Source organism: Carcharhinus amblyrhynchos, chromosome 8 (assembly GCF_965287045.1).
Source record: "Carcharhinus amblyrhynchos chromosome 8, sCarAmb.v2.hapA, whole genome shotgun sequence".
Lineage (NCBI taxonomy): Eukaryota > Metazoa > Chordata > Chondrichthyes > Carcharhiniformes > Carcharhinidae > Carcharhinus > Carcharhinus amblyrhynchos.
The window spans coordinates 124965697-124987233 of NC_137331.1; the positions used below are offsets into that span (position 1 = coordinate 124965697).

Sequence of the window (21537 nt, forward strand, 5' to 3'; positions counted from 1 at the left end):
GCAATCCAGTATTGTAACTTCTTAAATCCTGTATGGCATGTTCATTTCAATGCATTGCATTCATCTTGATTGATTCTCCACATTCCCTTTAGTTTATTGGTGGGCTCTTCCCCACCAAGTCCACTCTTTCAAAATTGGTAATATATATTGGTTCATCCTTGGCTCTTAGGAAAAGACTAACAGGCTGAATCTCTAAATCAACCTGGATATTTCTGATATCATTATAAATGCCCTTTCCAGTGTTTCCTACCACCAATGAAATTTCTAATCTGCAGCTCAACTTGCTATCTCTACTCAATTCTGGCCTATTAAACATTCCTTCTGGCCACCACTTGGCCATGCCTTCAGTTGCCTAGGTATGATGGTCAGGAATTCTAGAATATAGAACATAGAAAACCACAGCATAAACAGGCCCTTCAGCCCACAAGTTGCACCTATTGAATGCCTACCTATAACCCTCAAACCCATTAAATCCCATGTACTCATCCAGAAGTCTCTTAAAGACCCCAACAAGTTCACCTCTACCACCACCAACAGCAGCCAATTCCACTCACCCAACACCCTCTGGAAAAACTTACCCCTGACATCTCCTCTGTACCTGCTCCCCAGCACCTTAAACCTGTGTCCTCATGGTGAACATTTCAGCCCTGGGAAATAGCCTCTGAGAATCCACCTGATCTATACCCCTCAATCTTATAAATCTCTACCAGGTCACTTATCTTTTGTCTCTCCAGGGAGGAAAGACCTAGCTCCCTCAACCTAGCCTCATAAGGCATGCTACCTAATCCAGGCAACATCCTTGTAAATCTCCTCTGCACCCTTTTAATAGCTTCCACATCTTTCTTGTAATGAGGTCACCAGAATTCTCTCCACTTGTGTCCATAAACATTTTGATCACCTAATTGTCAAATTATTACAAGCATTTCTGAAATACTTGATCTTTAATGAGCAAAAGCTGGTTGTATCATTAGTAATATAAAACCATTCTTTGTTCTAAGCATTGCCCTGAATCATGCCAATAATTACTGTGCATTTTACAATTGTGGTGGATTTTTTGTGGGCTGTAACTTTAAATTGTGCCCTGATGCCATCACTAACTCTCTGTCCTTTCTAGGAATTGTGCCCTAATTTTCACTATGGGAATCTTGAACTTTGCTGTGATGTTCAACAACTGCATACACTTAAAGATAATATGCAGCTACCACTGCAGTTCTTGTCCAGGTATCCAGTCTGTCTTTTGCTTAAAATATGGTCAGATACAAGCCAAGCATGTATTTGTATAACCTTGAGGTTCCTTCAGGATTGTTATTGTTTCCTTAAAGGAGTAATTTAAATTTGTGCTTAATCTTGATGTGAGCATTGTTGTAGGTGGTGGTGCCCTTGTCCTTCAAGGCAATGGAAGATACTGTCAAAGCAGCCAAGTTGCCACAGTGCAACTTGTCAATAGCACCCCATCTACATGTACCAATCAACTGGGTTGCTTTGTCCTGGACTGTGTCCAGGTTCTTAGTGTTGCAGTAGCACTTGCCAGGCAAGTGGAGAGTATTCAATCATGCTCCTGGCTTGTCCTATAGATGGTGGATAGACTTTGGTAAGTGAGAAGTGAATTAAATTCACACTTCCAATATGTAACAACAGTATTTACATAGCTTGTCCAATTCCACTTCTACTCAGTGGTAACCCCCAGAATGTTAAGTGGAGGGATTTTGTAATGCTATTGAATTCTTCTTGAAGAGCAATGACACTTATCCACACAAGACAGAATTGTTTCAGTTTCTTGAAGAATTGCAAATGTTTCTGAACCAATGTACCCACCCTGTGAAGGAACAGTCATTGGTTAAACCCATGTTATTCAATTCCAGGCACATAACTTGTGGAATCTGTTGGCCTCGGGGGTGCAGCATGCACTAGAATGCTGTGGCTCAAAATTAAATGAAGATAGTTTTAATAGAAAATTGAAGGATGACAATCTTTAGAGCCTAGTAGATTTTGGAACTTTAGTGGTGGAAATCAAACCTTCCCTCCCTGTCTTTAAAAACATGCTAAAGGCTCCAAAGGGTCAATTGAAAATTTCAGTAATAAATTGTCAGATGAATAAAGGTATTTGGGGATATGAAACCAAGGCAGCTTACAACTCAAAGGCTGAATGACAGAAAACAGGATTTATCCAGCTATAAGACATAAAAGCATATTTAGGCTGCTCAGCCATTCAATCATGGTTGGTATTTTTCTCATCCCCATTCTCCTGCCTTTTGCCCTTGCTAATCAGAACTCTTATCTATGTCTTAAAGACACTGAACCAGACCTCAAGTCTTCTGTGGCAGAGTTCCACAGATTCTCTAATTTCTGGCTGAGGAAATTGTTTCCTTCATACCAAAAACTTAACCTCCATCTTTGTCTTACAGGTGTCCATCTTGCTTTCACAATTTCATGACCTTTTACTGTGAACTAACCTGCAGTCCTGCTCAAAGCTTGTTTCTGAATGCCACCAAATTCGAAGCATATGTTCAGAACCAGACCAGCATCACTGAAGTGGAGTATTACATTGGATCAAGTTTTGCAAATGGTGAGAATTCCAATTTTTGTTTTTTTTTTAGAATAAAGGAATGCTTTTGACAGACAAATGAGGGATTTTGTTCTTGACAATCTTTGGTAGTAAAATCTCAGTGTTGCAGCCTGGTTAATGACTGGATACCATGTAGTAATTCTACACTTCCCACTGCCTCAGTCAGCATAATCAAGGACCCCATCAGGAAACAAGTCTGAGGTCACCTAACTGACTCAAGAACAGCTTCTTCCCTGCTGCTATCAGACATTTAGAATGTAGAACATTGAACAGTACAGGCCCTTTGACCCTAGATGTTGTGCTGAGCTATGTCTGAACCAAAGATCAAGCTATCCCACTCCCACAGCCCAAAGATGTGGGTTAGGTTGACTGGCCATGCTAAAATTGCCCCTTAGTGTCCCTAGATGGTTAGCTTAGAGGGATTAGTGGGTAATAATATGTAGGGCCTAGTGGGATTGTGGTCAGTACAGACTTGATGGGCTGACTGGCCACTTTCTGCACTGTAGAGTTCTATCATTGTGTTCCATTGTGCCTATCCAATAACTACTTGACTTCCTAAGTGTCTGACTCCACTATCACAGCAGGCAGTGCCTTCCACACCCAACCACTAAGTAAAGAATCTACCTCTGACATCCCTCTATCTCCCATCATGAACCTTATGGTTATGCCCCCTAGTACCAGCTACATTCATCTGAGGCCCACTCAAAAGTGCTTTCCTATCTTGCATTAAGTTTTCTTTACACCCTGTCTATGACATAGAACACTACAGCACAAAGAAGCCCTTCAGCCCACAAGTTGTGCCAATCATATCCCTACCTACCAGGTCTATCTACAACTCAGTCCCATGTACTCATCCAGAAGTCTTTTAAAAGACCCCAGCGAGTTCACTCCTACTACCACTGATTCCACTCACTTGCTACCCTCTGAGTGAAAAACTTGCCCCTGGCATCTCTGTACCTGTTCCCCAGCACCTTTAAACCTGTGTCCTCTTGTAACAACCATTTTCAGCCCTGGGAAATAGCCCTGTGGATTCTTGGAGGCTACCTATACCTCAACATTTTGTAAACCTCTATCAGGCCACCTCTCAATCTTCATCTCTCCAGGGAGAGGAGACCTAGCTCCCTCAACCATCTTAAGGCATGCCTCCAATCCAGGCAACATCCTTGTAAATCTCCTCTGCACCCTCAATAGCTTCCACCTCTTCTTGTAAGGTGACCAGAACTCTGCACAGTACTCCAAGTGGGGTCTGACAAGGATCCTATGAAGTTGCAGCATTACCTCCCAACTCCTAAACTCAATTCCTCAATTAATGAAGGCCAGTACACCATACACCTTCTTGACCACACCCTCCACCTGAGGCTGATTTGAGTCCTATGGACCTGGACCCCAAGGTCCTGCTCCTCAACACAGCTAAGAGTCTGACCCTTGATATTGTACTCTTTCATCCCATTGGACCTGTCAAAATGGACCACTAAACATTTGTGTTGAAGTCTATCTGCCACTTCTCCACAGTCTTGCATCCTATCTGTCACACTGCAACTTCTGACATCCCTCCAGACTATCCACAACTCCAGCAATCTTTGTCATCAGCAAACTTACTAACCCATCCCCCCACTTCCTCATCCAGGTCATTTATGAAAATAACAAACAGCAAGGATGCTAGAACAGATCCCCAGGGCACTCCACTGGCGACTGACCTCCATGCAGAAAGACCAATCCACAACCACTCTGCCTTCTGCAGGCAAGCCAGCTTTGGATCCACAAGGCAACAGCCCCTTGGATCCCATGCCCTCTCTTTTTTTTTTTAAGAAGTCTTGTGTGGGGGACCTTATCAATGCCCTGAAGTCCATATAAACCACATCCACCACTCTTCCTTCATTTGTGTTCAGTCACATTTTTCAAAGAACTCAATTAGGCTTCTAAGGCACAACCTGCCCTAGACAAAGCCGTGCTGACTATTTCTGATCATACTAAACTTCTCTAAATGTTCACAAATCCTGTCCCTCAGTATCCTCCATCAACTTACCAACCACTGAGGTCAGACTCACCAGTCAGTAATTTCCCAGGCTACCCCTGTTCCCTTCCTTGAAAATAGGAACACTACACTGACCAGAACACTACATTCTGTACTCATTTCCTATATGCATTGTCTCCTTAGTACATAAGAAACAATACTTGGTATACCAATACAAGTGTTAACATCCAGCAGGACCTTTGCTTTTTCCTGCTAGGATAGCAGTTTACACTTGTGCTGCTGCTATGAAGCTCATTTACTCTACAAGCAGGGGACTGAATCTGTCCAGTCTAACTCTGCAATGCATTTTTCATTGAGTCCACATTCCTAATCATTTGGGATGAGGAAGTGGGTTGACAAAATGGAGTACTACTGTTATGGTGAATGGGCATCTGAGCATCCAATAGTGAGCTCACTTGTGCACAATTTTCAATAAATTCAAATAGAAGGCTTTTATCTGACTGCAGATTGGTTTCCAGTCATGCATCAACTACAGCTAAGTGGTATCTGCCACTCCTGGCTGGCTTGAACATCAAGTGAATCTTGAGATTAGAAAAGATCCACTTGCAAGTATTCATAGCATTCAGCACTAATATCAGCTTGATGTGCATACTCAAAGGGCTAAAATACAAGTTCAAATTTGAACTTTGACACTGCCACAAAGTTACTGAAAGAATTTTTTTTCTTTATAGCTATGTATAATGCCTGTAAAGATGTTCAGTCACCTTCAAGTAATGACAAGGCTCTGGGGCTACTTTGTGGAAAAGATGTGAAGGACTGTAATGCAACCAACTGGATTCAGTACATGTGCAGCACCAATAATGCTCAGACTCCCTTCAACATTATTCCCATCTTCAGTGGTAAGCCTTTGCAACATAGTGTAATGTAGAAATATTTTTGATCAATCTTTAGCAAAGGATGTATCACACTTGTGATTTGAACCAGTAGTTGCCTAAGCAAATAGCTGTGTTTTTTTTAAAAAAAAAGTTGCATCATCCTGTACAAAGTTACTGATTACTCAAGTGTATTTGACCAGCATTCTGAACATAGGAATTGCTTTGGAAAGAACTGGTTAATCAATGTTTGTCTCCAATTGGTAATTCAAAAATACATGGCTTATTAGGCTGAAGATCCAACCAGATTGGACTTGGGTGTCACTAGTAAGCCCTAAACTTGAAGGGAGAGTTGAACCAGTGCAGGTACATCCTTGGATTTCCAGGATTTTGACCTGTCTGGATCTTCTGATTTAGAAGGGGGACCTTGGAACATCAGTTACTTGGCTTGAGACAATTGAATTGGGGGAAGGGAGTCAGGAATATTGATTCATTCTTCACTTGTGTATTAGGCAAAGATTTTAAATGGTCAAAATTCAGAACTTCTCATCCTTAAGAACTAGGAGTAGGCCATCTTGCTCCTCAAGCCTGTTCTGCCATTTCAATAAGATCATGCCTGATCTGTGGACTCAGCTCTGCTTACCTGCTCACTCTCATAACCCTAAATTCCTTTACTGCTCAAAAATTTATCTATCCTTGCCTTAAACATTCAACAAGGTAGCCTTAGCTGCTTCACTGGACAGGGAATGCCACAGATTCTCAACCCTTTGTGTGAAGTTCCTCCTCAACTCAGTCCTAAATCTGCTCCCCCTTTTATTTCAAGGCTGTGCCCCCAGTTCTAGTTTTCACCTACCAATGGAAATAACCTCCCTATTTTTCATCTATTCCCTTCATAATTTTATATTCTCAAATTCCAATGAGTATAGTCTTGGTCTCTCCTCACAAGCCAACCCTTAAGTCTAGAATTCAACCTAGTGAATACCCTCTGCACCATCTCCCAGTGCCAGTATATCATCAGTAAGGATACCAAAACTCTACCACAGTACTCCAGATGTGGCCACACCAGCACCTTGTACAGCTTTAACATAACCCCACTTAAACTCCATCCCCCTAGCAATGAAGGAAAAAATTCCATTTGCTGCCTTTATTACCTGCAAACCAATTCATTGAGATTCTGGCACAAGGCCACCCAGGTCCCTCTGTACTGCAGCATGTTGCAATTTTTAAATTTTAAATCCATTTTGCTGTTATCAAATTAGATGACCTCATTGTACACCATCTGCCAGACTCTTGCCTATTCTCTACCTATATTGTTCTGCCACTCATCAAATCATCTGTAACACACAATACTTGGTCTGCAACTAAATGCTGTGTAAATTGCAGTCCCAACACTGATCCCTGAGACACCTAGTCACTGCCAATCAAAACACCCACTTACCCCCACTTAGCTTTCAGTTAGCTAACCAATCCTCTATCCATGCTATACACTACCTGTGACACCATGCACCTTTTATCTTGTGCAGCAGCCTTTTGTGTGGCATCTTGTCAATACCTTCTGGAAATCCACATCCACAGGTTCCCTACTGTCCACTGCATATAATGTCCTCAAGATTTCCACTATATTAAACTGTAATAGTGGTGGTGACTTGTATCAGTACCAGAGTTTTCTTTTGATAGATCATCCAGTTGGAAGAATGATCCCCATGAATAATGAAACCAAAGGTTGCAATGAAACATTAGATGATGGTTCCCCACCTTGCAGTTGCCAGGACTGTTCACTAGTCTGTGGCCCAAAACCAATTCCCCCACCACTACCTATCCCATGGACTATCTTTGGTTTGGATGCTATGGCTGTTATAATGTGGATCTCCTATCTGATCTTCTTGGCTGTCTTTGGTGGAGCAGTCATCAGCATGTGGTACTTAAGGTAACAATCTTACTTTAATTCCACAAATTGAGTATGTTAAATGCTTACATTTTTCTTGCTGTCTGAAAATTAATTTTTTATTCAACAGAAAAACACACATTGCTTCTGAATATGCTCCAATAATTGATACCAGTGCAAACCATTCAGTCAACAGTTATGACCTAGGTAGGTTATTCAATTTACTGTTTATTGTGGCAGTGATGTGACAACATGGGGGTGGGGAATGGCTGCCCCATGAAGTTACCATGTCTGTATAGCTGGTTCTTCATGAGGTGGATCATATTGGCTTGCTTCTGCCATTAATGCAATTTTTCTTCCTTTAATTCAAACAGGTAGAGATTTCCCTCTTGACAATTTGCTTCCTGATTTCTCCTCAGATAACAAATCTTGTTGTGAACAGCTTGGTGCAAAATCTGAAGCGCTCCTGCGTGATCTGTTCCAATGGTGGGGGTCCTACTGTGTGAGAAATCCTGCTCTAATTATTGGGCTGACTGTTATTGCAGTTGGAATCTGCAGCTCTGGTCTGGTATTCATGGAAATCACCACTGACCCAGTTGAAATCTGGTCTGCACCATCCAGCCAAGCTCGCAAGGAGAAGTATTATTTTGACACTCACTTTGGGCCATTTTTCCGTACTGAGCAGCTAATTATTACAGCTCCCAATAGCTCTTGGACCAACTACTCTCCTTATCCATCAGGATCAGATGTGCCATTTGGCCCTCCATTGGACAAAGACATCTTGCATCAGGTTGGTTTTGGAATCATTTAGCTAACACTAGGAAGCTGGACCTCATTGGAATCTAGCAGAAGGGTCATAACCTGAAGACCACTTCCAAAACTAGAAAGACATGGTGTGGTGTTCTGATTTGAAGCCTTCTCTAGAAGTGGGAAGGAGCAGGGAGAATGGAATTGGAACTGGCTGGTTCTTTGAAGGCATTAGCTGACTTATGCTGTACAAGTTCTAATCAGTGTTCCTCTAAGCTGTCTGCTCTTTCTGCGCAAGAATAACAAACAAGATTCAATATAACTTGGAGCTTTTATCACCTAAGTATCTTGTATTTTTAGGTACTGGATTTGCAGGATGCTATTCAAGATTTGGAAGCTCATTACAAGAATGAAACTGTGAAGCTGCAGGACATCTGCTTGGCACCTTTGGCTCCATATAACAACAACTGTACCATACTGAGTGTCTTAAACTACTTCCAAAACAGTCATGCTGTCCTTGATCATTCTGTTGGTGATGACTTTTTTGTCTATGCTGACTACCATAGCCACTTCCTGTATTGCACTCGGTATGTGACCACCACCAGCTCTTATTCTAAGGATATCCTGTGTTCAACTTCCTGGCCAGCAACATTGATGCTTAACCATAAGATCAACTGGCAGGGAATGTGATACTGAGGATATTGAGATTGCTTTTTTTTTAAAAATTCCAGAAGATAGATCATCCCTACAGTATGCCATTGAGTCACCAATTCTACCCAGGCTTACCCATAACACCATGGGTAGCAGTCATTTGCACTGCTGCCTCACAGCACCAGAGACCCAGGTTCAATTGTCAGCTGGCTCACTGCAGAGTCTGCACATTCCCTCTGGCTATGGGTTTCCTCCCACAGTACAAAGATGTGCTGGTTAGGTGCACTGACCTGAACAGGTGTCAGTGGTGACTAGGTGATTTTCACTAACTTATGTAAGCATTAACTGACTAAATTTTAACTCTTACCCCACTATTGCTTTAACCTATATCTTGGGGCAATTTACACCAGGAGGAAACCTGCACAGACATAGAATGTGCAACACTGGGATTGAACATGGGTCCCTGGAGCTGAGACACCATGCAGTCAGATGCTTGCTGCTGGGTTTTTTTTTTTGTGATCTCTAGGCTGTACTGCACATAAGATGGTTGAAGCGATTCAGTAACCTTAAATGTGCAGAACCATGGAGGGGAACTGGCTAAATCTGATGTACACTTCATGCCTGTTGAGTCACTAGACTTTATTACCAAGTGAATGATCCTCTCCAGGAGAAGCATCTTTCTACTTCTGTAGAGGGTCCTTGCCACAATGTGCAATTTCCTAATCAACTGCATTCTCCTTTTTCAACACCTAGGCTACAACATGATTCCACACAGCTGCTGGAGCTCACAGGATTCAATCCCTGCAATACAGGAGGCCATTCAGCCCATAAGTCTGCACTGACCACAATCCCACCCAGGCCCTATTCCTGTTTTAATAACATTACCCCACTAATCCCACCACCACTGCTGCCCCCCCCCCCCCCCCCCCAAAAAACACTAGGGGCAATTCAACATGATCAGTCCACCTAACCTGCACATCTTAACTGGGAGGAAAACTTGTACAGTAACTCAGGTCCCTGGCACTTTGAGGCAGCAGTGCTAACCATTCTGCCACCATGCCATGTTCAAGCTGACATGATCACTTGTTCCACACCAAATGCATGCCACTGAGTGTAGGAATTTGACATTGTCCTTTTTTAGCTTCAATATTTATCCCACAAACTAGAACATAATTTTCAATTTTTTGATTTGCAACTTCACACTAGTACTTCAGTCAGTTACAATAGAGGCCCTTCAGCCCATATCTGTACTAGCACCTATGACATTAAATGTTGAGGGCTTATGCTTACTGTCCTTTCAGGCAGAGTTCCTGATTCTGCATTCTCTGGGTGAAAAGGCCTTTTTCTCAGAATCCCTCTATCTCCTGCCCCATGGTTGATCCTTCACTAAAGGAAAACTGTCCCTCAATTTTGTACACCTTTGCCATCCCCTCACCTGATTTTCTCAGTCTTCTCTCTGCTAAAGGAAAATCCTAGCCTCAATGCTTACTCAGATGAGCAACTTTTTTTCATGCTTGAGCCCTGAATAAATTGTTTCAGTGGAGGGTGTAAAACATTTTATACTAGCAGGCTTCCTGTGGTGAAGTTTGTGGTCATGTATATGTGGCTTGCTTACAAGCCAATAAGATGGTGATCTGGTCTGACTGCAAACATTGATCACAGTTGTAATTTCAATGTTGCCATGCAGGAAACTAAATTTAATCTTAAACTCTGTTTAAACAGGGCTCCAGCTTCACTGAATGATACCACTATGCTTCACGATCCCTGCTTGGGCACATTTGGTGGACCAGTTTTTCCTTGGCTGGTTTTGGGAGGATATAATGGTAAGCAAGTCTTGCAGGAACAAATTGTTTCCAACCCTGCCCTAACTGCTACAGAGTGGCAGGGTGATTGCTGAGAAGCAGTAGCATTTCATGCTTAATTAGCAGGCAACCATTATAGTCAGTTTGAGCTGAGCAATTTCTCATGGGTGGTGGCCAGCATTATTGCCCATTCACTAAATGCCTTGTACTTGATTATACTGTTGCTGGAGTTGCATTCATCCAGATAAGTGAGTATTTCATTACTCCTGACTTGTGCCTTGTAAATCATGGATAGGTTTTGGGAGTCAGGCAAGTTGCATTCAGTATTTCCTAACCTGTGTAGCCACAATGGATAATCCATAGAGTTCTCTGAAATGCTGTTTGCCTGGCACAAGACTGAAATATTATTCAGGCTTTGCATATGGATACAGAGTCCTTCTCCACACTCACACTCTAGCACTGCAGCTCCTTGATGCTTCACTTGATCAAATGCTGCTGTGATGTCAAGGGCAGTCACTTTAATCTCAACCTTTTTATCCATATTTGGACCAAAGCTGTAATGAGGTCAGGGCCAGTGAATCTTTGGTTGAAGATTATTAAAGAACATGTAGCCCAGATCTTGTGGATACAGCAATATTTTGCCTGTGTCCAGAATTGCTCTGGATCCACAACAGGTGGAACACTTGTCTGACTCCAAAAGTGAACAATAACAAACCACACTAAACTAGTAGGGATTGCTCTACATAATTCACTCACCTAATCTGGATTCTCTGCATGGTGTTGCTGAGTCAATGCCAGATTTTCTACATTTGCTTGCTTAATGACTTCACATGGGCAGGGAAAATCAGATCACAAGCTAGCTGCTAAATCATGTGCATCTTGCTCATTTGACTTGTGTCAAAAGAAGTGCAGGGTAAAGGGAAATTGTACTTCCTTAAACTGTATGTACATTCCCAAGCTGATGCTACTTTGGAACAGAAACACCCTCTGCTTACTGGATATGGGAATGCTGTAGAAATGAATAACTGAAGTGTAGAAGCTAATTCTTACCACTTGATCCCACAGGTGATGATTATAACAATGCTACAGCACTGGTGATCACTTTCCCTGTTAATAATTATCACAATGACACTGAAAAGTTAAACAAAGCTTTAGCCTGGGAGAAGGTGTAAGTAATCCTTTTTGCATTCCAGCTTGGTTGAAGACATTAGATTTGTTCTGGTTTGTGGAACACTGGATGATGTCTCTTTTTTTTTTTCAGATTTATTGATTTTCTGAAAAATTACAATGAGTCCAACTTGACCATTTCATTCTCTGCTGAGAGGAGCATTGAAGATGAGATAAATCGAGAGAGTAACAGTGACATCAACACAATTATCATTAGCTATGCTATAATGTTCTTGTACATCTCCATTTCCCTGGGACATATTAAGAGCTGCTGGACTTTCATGGTGGGTGAACTGGAATGCACAGTTTAATAAGGGAATATAAAGCTGCAATTGAAACTTTTTTGGGCTGGAGAAAGACTAGCCATGCTAATGGAGGGGGGGGGGAGGAGGTGGTGGTGGCAGGGGCATGCAGTGCAGTGACATTAATGGCTTGTACAATTAAAAACATGAGCTCCTGGTAATGAACCAAGGGTTGTTAAATGAGGAGCACAATATTCACTTTTTTCACTCCACATCAGGAGACTTGGTCCTCTTTTTAACTCTAGGATATTAAAGATTGAAGTTTTCCAAATACTTGACTGAAATATAAACTGAGCAACTCCTCAGTGAGGCCTGGATATTTTAATTGTCTCTTTGCAATCTCTTTTGTAGGTGGACTCTAAGATTTCACTGGGAGTTGCTGGTATTGTCATTGTCCTGAGCTCTGTGGCCTGTTCTCTTGGGATTTTCAGTTATGCCGGTATCCCCCTCACACTGATTGTGATTGAAGTCATCCCCTTTTTGGTCTTGGCAGTTGGTGTCGACAACATCTTTATCATCGTTCAGACATTTCGGGTATTGTTAATATTTTCAGGCACAATAATGTTTTTACTAACACCCACATGATTGATTGTTTGCATGAAGTACAAATCTTTCTTCCCCCTTCAGAGAGACCAACGTTTACAGAACGAAACAATTGACCAACAGATTGGCAGAGTGCTGGGGGAGATAGCACCAAGTATATTCCTTTCATCCTTTTCTGAGACTGTAGCATTCTTTCTGGGTATGTGATGCTTTATTTGTTTTTTCTGGGGGGAATTACAGTGGAGGAAATGTTGCAAATCTTTGTTCATACACAATTCAAAATACAAATGGATTAGCTTTGTATGTGCAACTTAATTGATTTCATGAAACACTACCATTTCCAGTCACTGGCATAAAAGGATATCTATTTAAGGGAGATTAAGTATTCATTTGGAGCACAGTTTGGCTAGTATTGTAATTTCATAACTTTTTTCTTTTTCAGGCTCTTTATCAACAATGCCAGCAGTTCGCACATTCTCCATGTTTGCAGGAATGGCTGTATTTATAGATTTCATACTCCAGATAACCTGCTTTGTAAGTCTCTTTGGGCTGGATGTCCAGCGACAAGAGGTGAGTGAGTCTCCACTGGCATGGGCTCCCTTAGTCAGCCTCCTATCTTTCACCCTTTTTGTTATCCCATATTTAAACCAAGTTTCATTCAGCCTTTTACTTGGCTCCCAGTATAGTAACGAGTTCTCAAAGCAGATCCATGTCATGCCCCTATCTCTCTACTACAGCCCCCCCTTTCCATTCTGACCACTTGCATATCTCCCCTCAACAAATGTTCCAGTGCAGCACCATTGATAGCTATGCCTTCAATTACTACAGCTGTTATGCCTACCTAAATCCTCTCACTACTCCCTCCAGATGTGCAGCTTTCTTAACTTGATCACCTGTTCAGATATCATTTGTGGTTTGGTATCAAAGGTGCTACATAAATGTATTCTACACTTGCAGAGTAATCGTATGGATATTGTGTGTTGTGTGAAACAAGAAAAAGTTAGCGATCATTCAGAAGAACTCCTCTTCAGAGGCTTCAAAAACATTTATGCACCATTTCTATTAACTAACTGGATGCGACCCACTGTAGTAAGTATTGGGGTTCTATATGGACTTTGGACAGCTCTAACAAATTGTAACTAAGTGTTTGATAAATCCAAAAGCAGAGGAGGCTGGTTACTGTTCTAACTTGACCCTCAGTTTGATTTGAAATGTTTAAGTTTTAAACTTAAATGAAGTACAGTCCAGAGACAGCTGCAGGGTGACCAGAGATGGGAACTAAACATCCAATAGTATTAGTAAGGGAAGTGGAGTTGCCTTGTTAACACAATAGCTAATTAGCCTGTTTCAATATTGTAAACCTTTTTCTCTATTGGTAGAATCTCCATGGGAAGAATAAACAGCAAGGGGTGGAGAAACCTTGTGTGGGTATATAGACACCACCCCCCCCCCCCCCCAAAAAAAAACTGAGATGGCATTAAACAAACAATGCATGTGATTAAAAAGAACATCTCATGGGTGACAAATCAATGGAGTAACTCGTAGTGTACAGAATGGTTTTCTGGACCAATCAGAGGGAACAAGTAATTCTAGACTGGGTATTGCCTAATGAAAAGAATAATTTGTAATCTAAGGCTCCTTGGCTAAGTGACTATAACATAAAATTCTTTCAAGATGAAGACTGTGGTTGCAATCTAAAAAGAAACTAGTTAGTTATGATGGATGGGGAATGTTATTTAAAAACATCATAAGTTTAGTGGTACATGTAGACTTGCATTAACATTGCAGTGAAGTTGCCTTTGCTATTGTCATAGCAATGGTAAAAGATCAATGGGTGAACTGCAACAATTCATCCCTGTCTAATACAAAATGGGGAAAATGACAAGACCATGGCTTACAAGGAAATTAGACCCAAGGAAGGAAGAGGATACAAATTGGGCAAGGAAAACTGAGGATTGCCAAAGGCCAAACTGCTACCAAAGGAGGCCCAGGGGGTTGAATGAAAAAAGCTTGCAGGGAACCTTCTAATAGTGTAAGGGGAAAAAGTAGTACGTTGCAGTCAAACAGGGGCGTTTTATAATGGAGAACTTTGTGCCCTGAAAACCAAAACACCAGGAATATTGTAACTGAGGGAAACCAGTAACAGGAAATTAGGATTGAAAGCTGATTATTTCCCAGGACTTGATCTGCATCCCAATTCCACTTTGAAGGAAGTGGATGCATTCATGGTCACCAAGATTCCAGAAAAAGTTCCCTGTTTTCTCTTCCTAGTAGTAACTATAGACAAATCAGCCTGATGTTGATAGCAGGGAAAATGCTGGAGTCCATGCTAAAATTTAATAGCAGGTGGGGTGGGGGGGAGGGGGAAAGGTGTCAGGATCAGACAGTCAGCATGGATTAATGAAAAGGAATGTGACAACTGACATCCTTGAGGATGTAACTAATGTTGGAGAAGCTAGCAGATGTGGCTTATTTGCAACATTCCACCAACATCTTTTCCAAATGGCAGGAATAACTAGTTGGTACTGCATGGATCAGTGCTAGGACCCCAGTTCAGTATATATTGGGGGAACTAAATATAACTTGCAGATGAGACAAAGCTGGGTGGGGGTGAGCCAGAGGATGCCAAGATGCTGAGTTAGAGATTGAATAGGTTAGGACTTTATTCCCTGCAACATAGAATGAGGGGAGATTTGATAGAGGTAATATTTTGGGTATAGATAGTGGAAAAAGACTGCTTGATTCACTGAAGCTAGGGGAGGGAAAAAAACCAGAGGGCATGGGTGAAGGGAGAAAAATTTAAAGGGAATATTAGGGGGGCTTCAGTGGTAAGCTGCCAGATAGTGGTAAATGCAGGGTCCCTTTTTAAGAAAAACTTGGATGGGCTCATGGATGAGGGGTGTAGAGGGATATGGTCCAAGTGCAGGTCAGTGGGACTAAGCAAAAAAATTTGGCACAGACAAGGGCCAAAAGGCCTGTTTCAAACTGTAATTTTCTATAGTATAATGAGGTTATGCACATTAGCAGCAAAAAAAAACTGAAGGCAGATTACCTAGTTATAGATTGAAGAACAAATCTTTAGAGGAAGCCCAGATCTTAACTTAATACAAGTCAGTCTTGCAGCATGGAGAAGCTGTTCAGTCAGTTGGTACATGATCTCAGATTTTAGTATCTTTCTTTCCCAACAAGAGTACAGCCAGGTTCTGTGGGGTCCTTGACTATGCTGGTTGCTTTTGAGGCAGTGAGAAATGTGGATGGAAGGCTAGTTTGAGAGAGTGGGCTACGTTCACAATTCACCAGTAAACATGTAGGTGAAGGCAAATGGTTTGGTCTGGTGAGGATTTGAGTACAGATCAGATGTCTTGCTGCAATCATACAGGCCCTTAGTGAAACCACACCTGAATACATTGTAGAAAGTTAATCTAACAGGATTTCACTGGATGCAGGAAGTTCCTGGGAGGGGACACAGTCTGAGTATACAAATGAACTCACTCAGTGGTGAGCTGTGACTATAAATCTTGACAGTGTGAACTGGTTACAAGAATTGGATCATCTACAATAAATGGCAGTTGGCTTAGACCATTGTCTTTGTTTAAATTTTGAAGTTAGAATGTGGGGCTCAAATCAGTAGGCAGTATTTGTACTTTTTTTGCTTTTCTCAAGCTGTTGGCACTGATCTGAATTTTACTTTGATCTCTAGATATCAGTGTTTGTTGGTCTCCTGTCATTCAGTATTGCAGTATTAAACAAAGTTGAGATTGGACTGAATCAGAGTTATTCAATGCCAGATGTAAGTGCAAAACTTGAGATTCATTCATTGTTCCTTCAGCAGCTGTGCATAGTACAATTCAGATAACAGGATTATTTTTCCTTCCCAGGACTCATATGTGTTGCACTACTTTGATTCAATGGCACAGTACTTGCATGCAGGCCCTCCTGTCTACTTTGTGATTGAAGAAGGACATAATTACACTTCTCTAGAAGGACAGAATACAGTGTGTGGTGGGGTTGGCTGTAACAATGACTCTCTTGTCCAACAAATTTACACTGCTGCTCTGCTGGACAACTAGTACGTTCCTTGTGCACCTTGTTAATTGCATGTTTTCCTTTAGTCATTGCCAGTCATGCTGCCCCCTCCTCGTATCCAACATACTAAACTTAGCAGTGCAATTGTTTTGTGACTGCCTAATAACAAAGATCCATTGTCATCAACAGAATATTCAGGCTGGTCCACTCAGATGGTTTTGCTGCCAGCCAGCTGTGGTGACAAATCACATCCCAGCAGGGACTATTTTCTGGATTATGAAGTGTTTAATTAAACAATCTATTCTGACCTTGAATTGCAGTCTGCTAAATCTTGTTTACTAGGCAATGTGTACTGAACAGAACATAAGAAATAGGAGCAGGAGTAGGCTATCTAGCCCTCTGAGCCTGCCCTGCCATTCAATAAGATCATGGCTGATCTGAAGTGGCTCAGTTCCACTTTCCCACTTTCTCCCCATAATCCTTAATTCCCTTGCCTACCAAAAACCTACCTGTCTTAAATATATTTAGTAAGGTAGCCTCCACCACTTCAATGGGCAGAGAATTCCAGAGATTCACCACCCTTTGAGTGAAGAAGTTCCTCCTCAACTCCATTCTAAACTGCCCCTCCTTATCTTGAGGCTGTGCCCTCCTAGTTCTGCTGTCCTTTCTGATAACTGGCATTACAGAAATCCTCATACCATTTCCAATAAATCTCCTTTGCACACCAAGGCTGTGATGTCTTAAGTGTGGTAGAATTGGACTGACCTGATCAGGTGGATGTCCAGTTCTTAAAAATAGGAACCCTATGCTTTGCAGACAGGCTGAATGGCCTAAGATGTAACAATTGTGATTTGAATAATACCCTTATTTTTTTGTTTGAAGTATAATTGTTTGATTTCCCTCAGCACAAAAATTGGTTTTCCTCCTTCATCATGGATCGATGATTACTTTGACTGGGTGAAGCCACAATCCTCTTGCTGCAGAGTGTACAATACTTCAGAGAAGTTCTGCAATGCATCAGGTGACATTCTACTCTATTATGATATACCCAGACTGTGTAGGCCAAATATAATTTGGGCTAGAGGCAAACAATATGCACTGGGAGGGGAGTGTAGAACAATAGGATATCTAACAAAATAGAGCATGGTCACTTGAGGGAATATCCAAATGCACTTCAAGGCAATGGAAATCAAACTTGCTCCAAATCCCTTCAACTAAGGCTGGGAGGGCCAGTGGTTGGCCCTGCTGCCTCAATGCCAAGGACTCACATTCAGTTCCTAGCTTGGTCACTGTCTGTGCAGACTCTGCACATTCTCCCTGTAGGTTTCCTCCCACTGTCTAAAAGATGTGAAGGTTGGGTGGATTGGCCATGCTAAAATCTCCCTTAGTGTACCCAAATAGGCACCAGTGGCAACTAGAGGATTTTCACAGTAACTTTGCAGTATTAATGTAAGCCTCCTTGTGACCTAAAACAAACTTTAATTGCAAAACCATTCTCCATGTTTCATTATGGATTTGAGTGGCTAAATGGGAGTTGATCAACAGCATTGTAGAGCTGTCAACAGGGTGATCACCAGGTTGGGAATGTTTCTGGAACATGAGGCATTGGGTAGATTAAAGTTTCTGTTCCTAATGTCACTTTGGATGAGTTAAACTTTGGCTGAGATGCTCCAGGTGTAAACTTGCTGATTCAACTCAAACTAACACACTTTGTGCTCTTATAGTTGACAATTCATCATGTGTCCACTGCCGTCCACTCACTAGAGAAGGAAAACAAAGGCCCTATGGAGAAGATTTCATGACTTTTCTCCCCATGTTTCTGTCTGACAATCCAAGTCCAAAATGTGGCAAAGGGTAAGGAACTACAATCTTTGTACTTCTAGCAAGATTAAGATTTGGATTTAAGAATGACTTGGTCCTTTACTGTTTGCAAACCTCCTACAATAGAGCTTGTGAACTAGCTACAATTGCTTTACAAAACTCTTTTGGCAGGTTTGAATGCAAAAATGTTTAACTTGCAGGTAGTCGAATTTGGTGGCTTCATCTACTTGCCATTTAAAGAATCATTTGGCTAAAGTAGTCCGTCCATATGCAGAAGACCTGGACAACAGCTTGGTCTGATAAGTGGCATGTTTGACCACATGCAATGACCCATCTCCCTTTGTTTGTATAACCATCACTAAATCCTAGCTATTAGCATCTGGGGGTGTTGAACTGAACCAGCCATGTAAACATTGGCTACAAAAACAAATAAAGGCCAGAGGTTGGAAACTTGCAGCCAATAACTCCAATGTGGTGAAATGCTCACCACTTGACTGGATGAATGCAGTTTCAAAAGTAAGCTTGTTTGGTGCTCCCATCCACTACACCATATACAAGATACCCTGCAGCAAGGCTCCTTTGACACCACCTTCCAAACTTGCAATCTCTACCAGGACAACAGATGCACAGAAACACCATCTGCCAGTTCCCCTCCAAGCCCCACACTTTCCTGCCTTAAAACTATATTGCAATTCCTTCAGTTTGGCAAAAAGCCTGGAACTCCCTTATCACTCTCTCGGTTTAACTAGACAAAACTGATTTGCAGTGGGTGGCTCACTAACTTTTTACACGAGCAATAAAAACACATGGATGACCTAACCAGTGATGGCTAAATTAACAAGTAAAAAGTCTGACAACACCAAGTTTTAGTCCAACCGATTTATTTGATAATAGACTCGGTTAATAAATTGGTTGGACTAAAACCTGGTGTTGTCAGACTTTTTACTGTGTTTACGCTAGTCCAATGCTGGCATTCCCACATCATAAATTAACAAGCAGAATTGGGCCATTTGACCCATCAAGTTCACTGTCATACAATCATCATGGCTGATGTGCTCCTCATCCCCATTTTCCTGCATCCTTTCTCACCCTGTAAGCTTTCAACCCACTACCAATTAAATCTATTCCTCAATTTTTTTTATTCAAATCCACCACACTTTGGTAGCATATTCCACAGATTCTCTACCCTTTAGGAGAAGTAGTCTCCTCAACTATATTTAAATTTGCTACCCTTTATAGAACACTACAGCACAAACAGGCCCTTCAGCCCACAAGTTGAGGGTTGAACTGAATAAACTAGGCTTGTACTCATTAGGGTTTAGAAGAATGAGGGGAGATCTCATTGAGACAAGATGATGAATGGGATGGATAGGATAGAGGTGGAGAAGCTCTTCCCACTCAGGACAGTAGGACTAGAGGGCACAGCCTCAAGATAAAGGGGGGGGGGGGGCGCAGTTTAGAATGGAGTTGAGGAACTTCTTCACTCAAAGGATAGTGAATCTCTTATTCTCTGCCTGTTGAAGTGGTGGAGGCTGCCTCGCTAAATATATTTAAGACACAAGTAGATAGCCTTTTGATAGGCAAGGAGATTAAGGGTTATGGGGAAGGTGGGAAAGTGGAACTGAGCCACAACAGATCAGCCATGATCTTATTGAATGGCAGGGTGCCCTTGTGCCCTTCCCAGCAAGTTCACCTCTACCACCACTGACAGCAGCCAACTCCACTCACTCACCACCCTCAGTGGAAAAACTTGCCCCTGACATCTCCTCTGTACTTGCTTCCCAGCACTTTTTTTAGACCTGTGTCCTCATAGCAACCATTTCAGCCCTGGGAAATAGCCTCTGAGAATCCACCCTAATCTATTCCCCTCTCATTTTATAAACCTCTATCAGGGCACCTCAACCTTCATCCATCCCTCCCTCCAAGGAGAAGAGACCTAGCTCCCTCAACCTATCTTCATAAGGCATGCCTCCCAATCCAGGCAACATCCTTGTAAATCTCCTCTGCACCCCCTCAATAGCTTCCACATTCTTCCTATAGTGAGGTGACCAGAACTGCACACAGTACTCCAAGTGGGGTCTGACAAGGGTCTTATAAAGTTGCAGCATTACCTCCTGACTCAAACTCAATCCCTCAATTAATGAAGGCCAGTACACCATATGCCTTCTTGACCACATCCTCCACCTGCAAGGCTGATTTTTGAGTCCTGTGGACCTGGACCCCCAAGATCCCTCTGCTCTTCAACCCAGCTAAGACTCCTACCCTTGATATTGTATTCCTTCATCATTCATCTTTCCAGAGTATAGCCTAAACTGTTCAATCTCTTCTCACAACAAACCGCTTATCTCTTGAATTCCAATGAACTACCTCCAATGCCACTACATCTAGGGAAATTTCACTAATTTATTGCAGTGTAATGTAAGCCTTAATTGTGACTAGTATACTTTAAACATTTCCTCAAATACAGGGACAAAATGGTGCACAATACTCCCAGGTGTGGCCACACCAAGTCTTATAGTTGCAACAATAGTTCCTTACCATTTTTATATTCTCTTTTAGCTCTAAATGCCAATATTCCTTTTGCTGCATGTTATGAAGGAATGAAGCTTCCTAGCAAATGTTTACTATCATGGTTGGCAGAGCTCCTGGTGAAGTAGTCCTGCAGATCTTGCCCACTTTGCTTGAACTATTGGGTGTGTCTTTGAACAGTGCTGGTTTTCATGGTTGAGTTGATACTTATGAAAAACCAACACTCACTTCAAATACAAGCCTTGCTTCGTGGGAACAGTTTTTTGTGTAAAATGTACCTGACTGTTTCCCTTGCAACTCCATTGGTTCTCCTGACTAATCCAACTTCCATATTTGTAGGACACAAACATCACTGCCTGGCCAGCACTCATTGCCCTTGACTTGTACCAAATTTGATAACTGGCTGGCCATTTTGGAGCTAGTTGGGTTTTTACATCAACAATGGTTTCACAGATCCTTACTTGCATTCAAAACTCCATCTGTCATGATGGGATTTGAACTCGGGTCCTCAGAACACCTAGCTGAGTTTCTGAATTTATAGGTTTTAGTGTCACAGCAGCTTCATTGTAGTGTCTATGAAAATTGCCCAGTCACACCACACACACTGCCTATTCAAGAACATTTGAGGGAGAGGAATGTAGTATGGCCAGT

General features: G+C 41.9%; 1 protein-coding gene across 1 annotated transcript in view; it reads left to right on the forward strand.

Annotated features, from left to right (window-relative positions):
• npc1 (Niemann-Pick disease, type C1) overlaps positions 1-21537 on the forward strand; it is a 33843-nt gene that overhangs the window by 7661 nt on the left and 4645 nt on the right. Inside the window, exons 3-20 of the mRNA XM_080194759.1 lie at positions 1115-1221; positions 2406-2566; positions 5273-5440; positions 7091-7340; positions 7429-7505; positions 7718-8088; positions 8406-8632; positions 10419-10519; positions 11564-11666; positions 11760-11949; positions 12319-12501; positions 12595-12709; positions 12953-13080; positions 13468-13599; positions 16211-16300; positions 16389-16579; positions 17442-17557; positions 18261-18390. Of these exons, the coding sequence (XP_080050885.1) occupies positions 1115-1221; positions 2406-2566; positions 5273-5440; positions 7091-7340; positions 7429-7505; positions 7718-8088; positions 8406-8632; positions 10419-10519; positions 11564-11666; positions 11760-11949; positions 12319-12501; positions 12595-12709; positions 12953-13080; positions 13468-13599; positions 16211-16300; positions 16389-16579; positions 17442-17557; positions 18261-18390 (2840 nt within the window). The remainder of the gene's footprint in view (positions 1-1114; positions 1222-2405; positions 2567-5272; positions 5441-7090; positions 7341-7428; positions 7506-7717; positions 8089-8405; positions 8633-10418; positions 10520-11563; positions 11667-11759; positions 11950-12318; positions 12502-12594; positions 12710-12952; positions 13081-13467; positions 13600-16210; positions 16301-16388; positions 16580-17441; positions 17558-18260; positions 18391-21537) is intronic.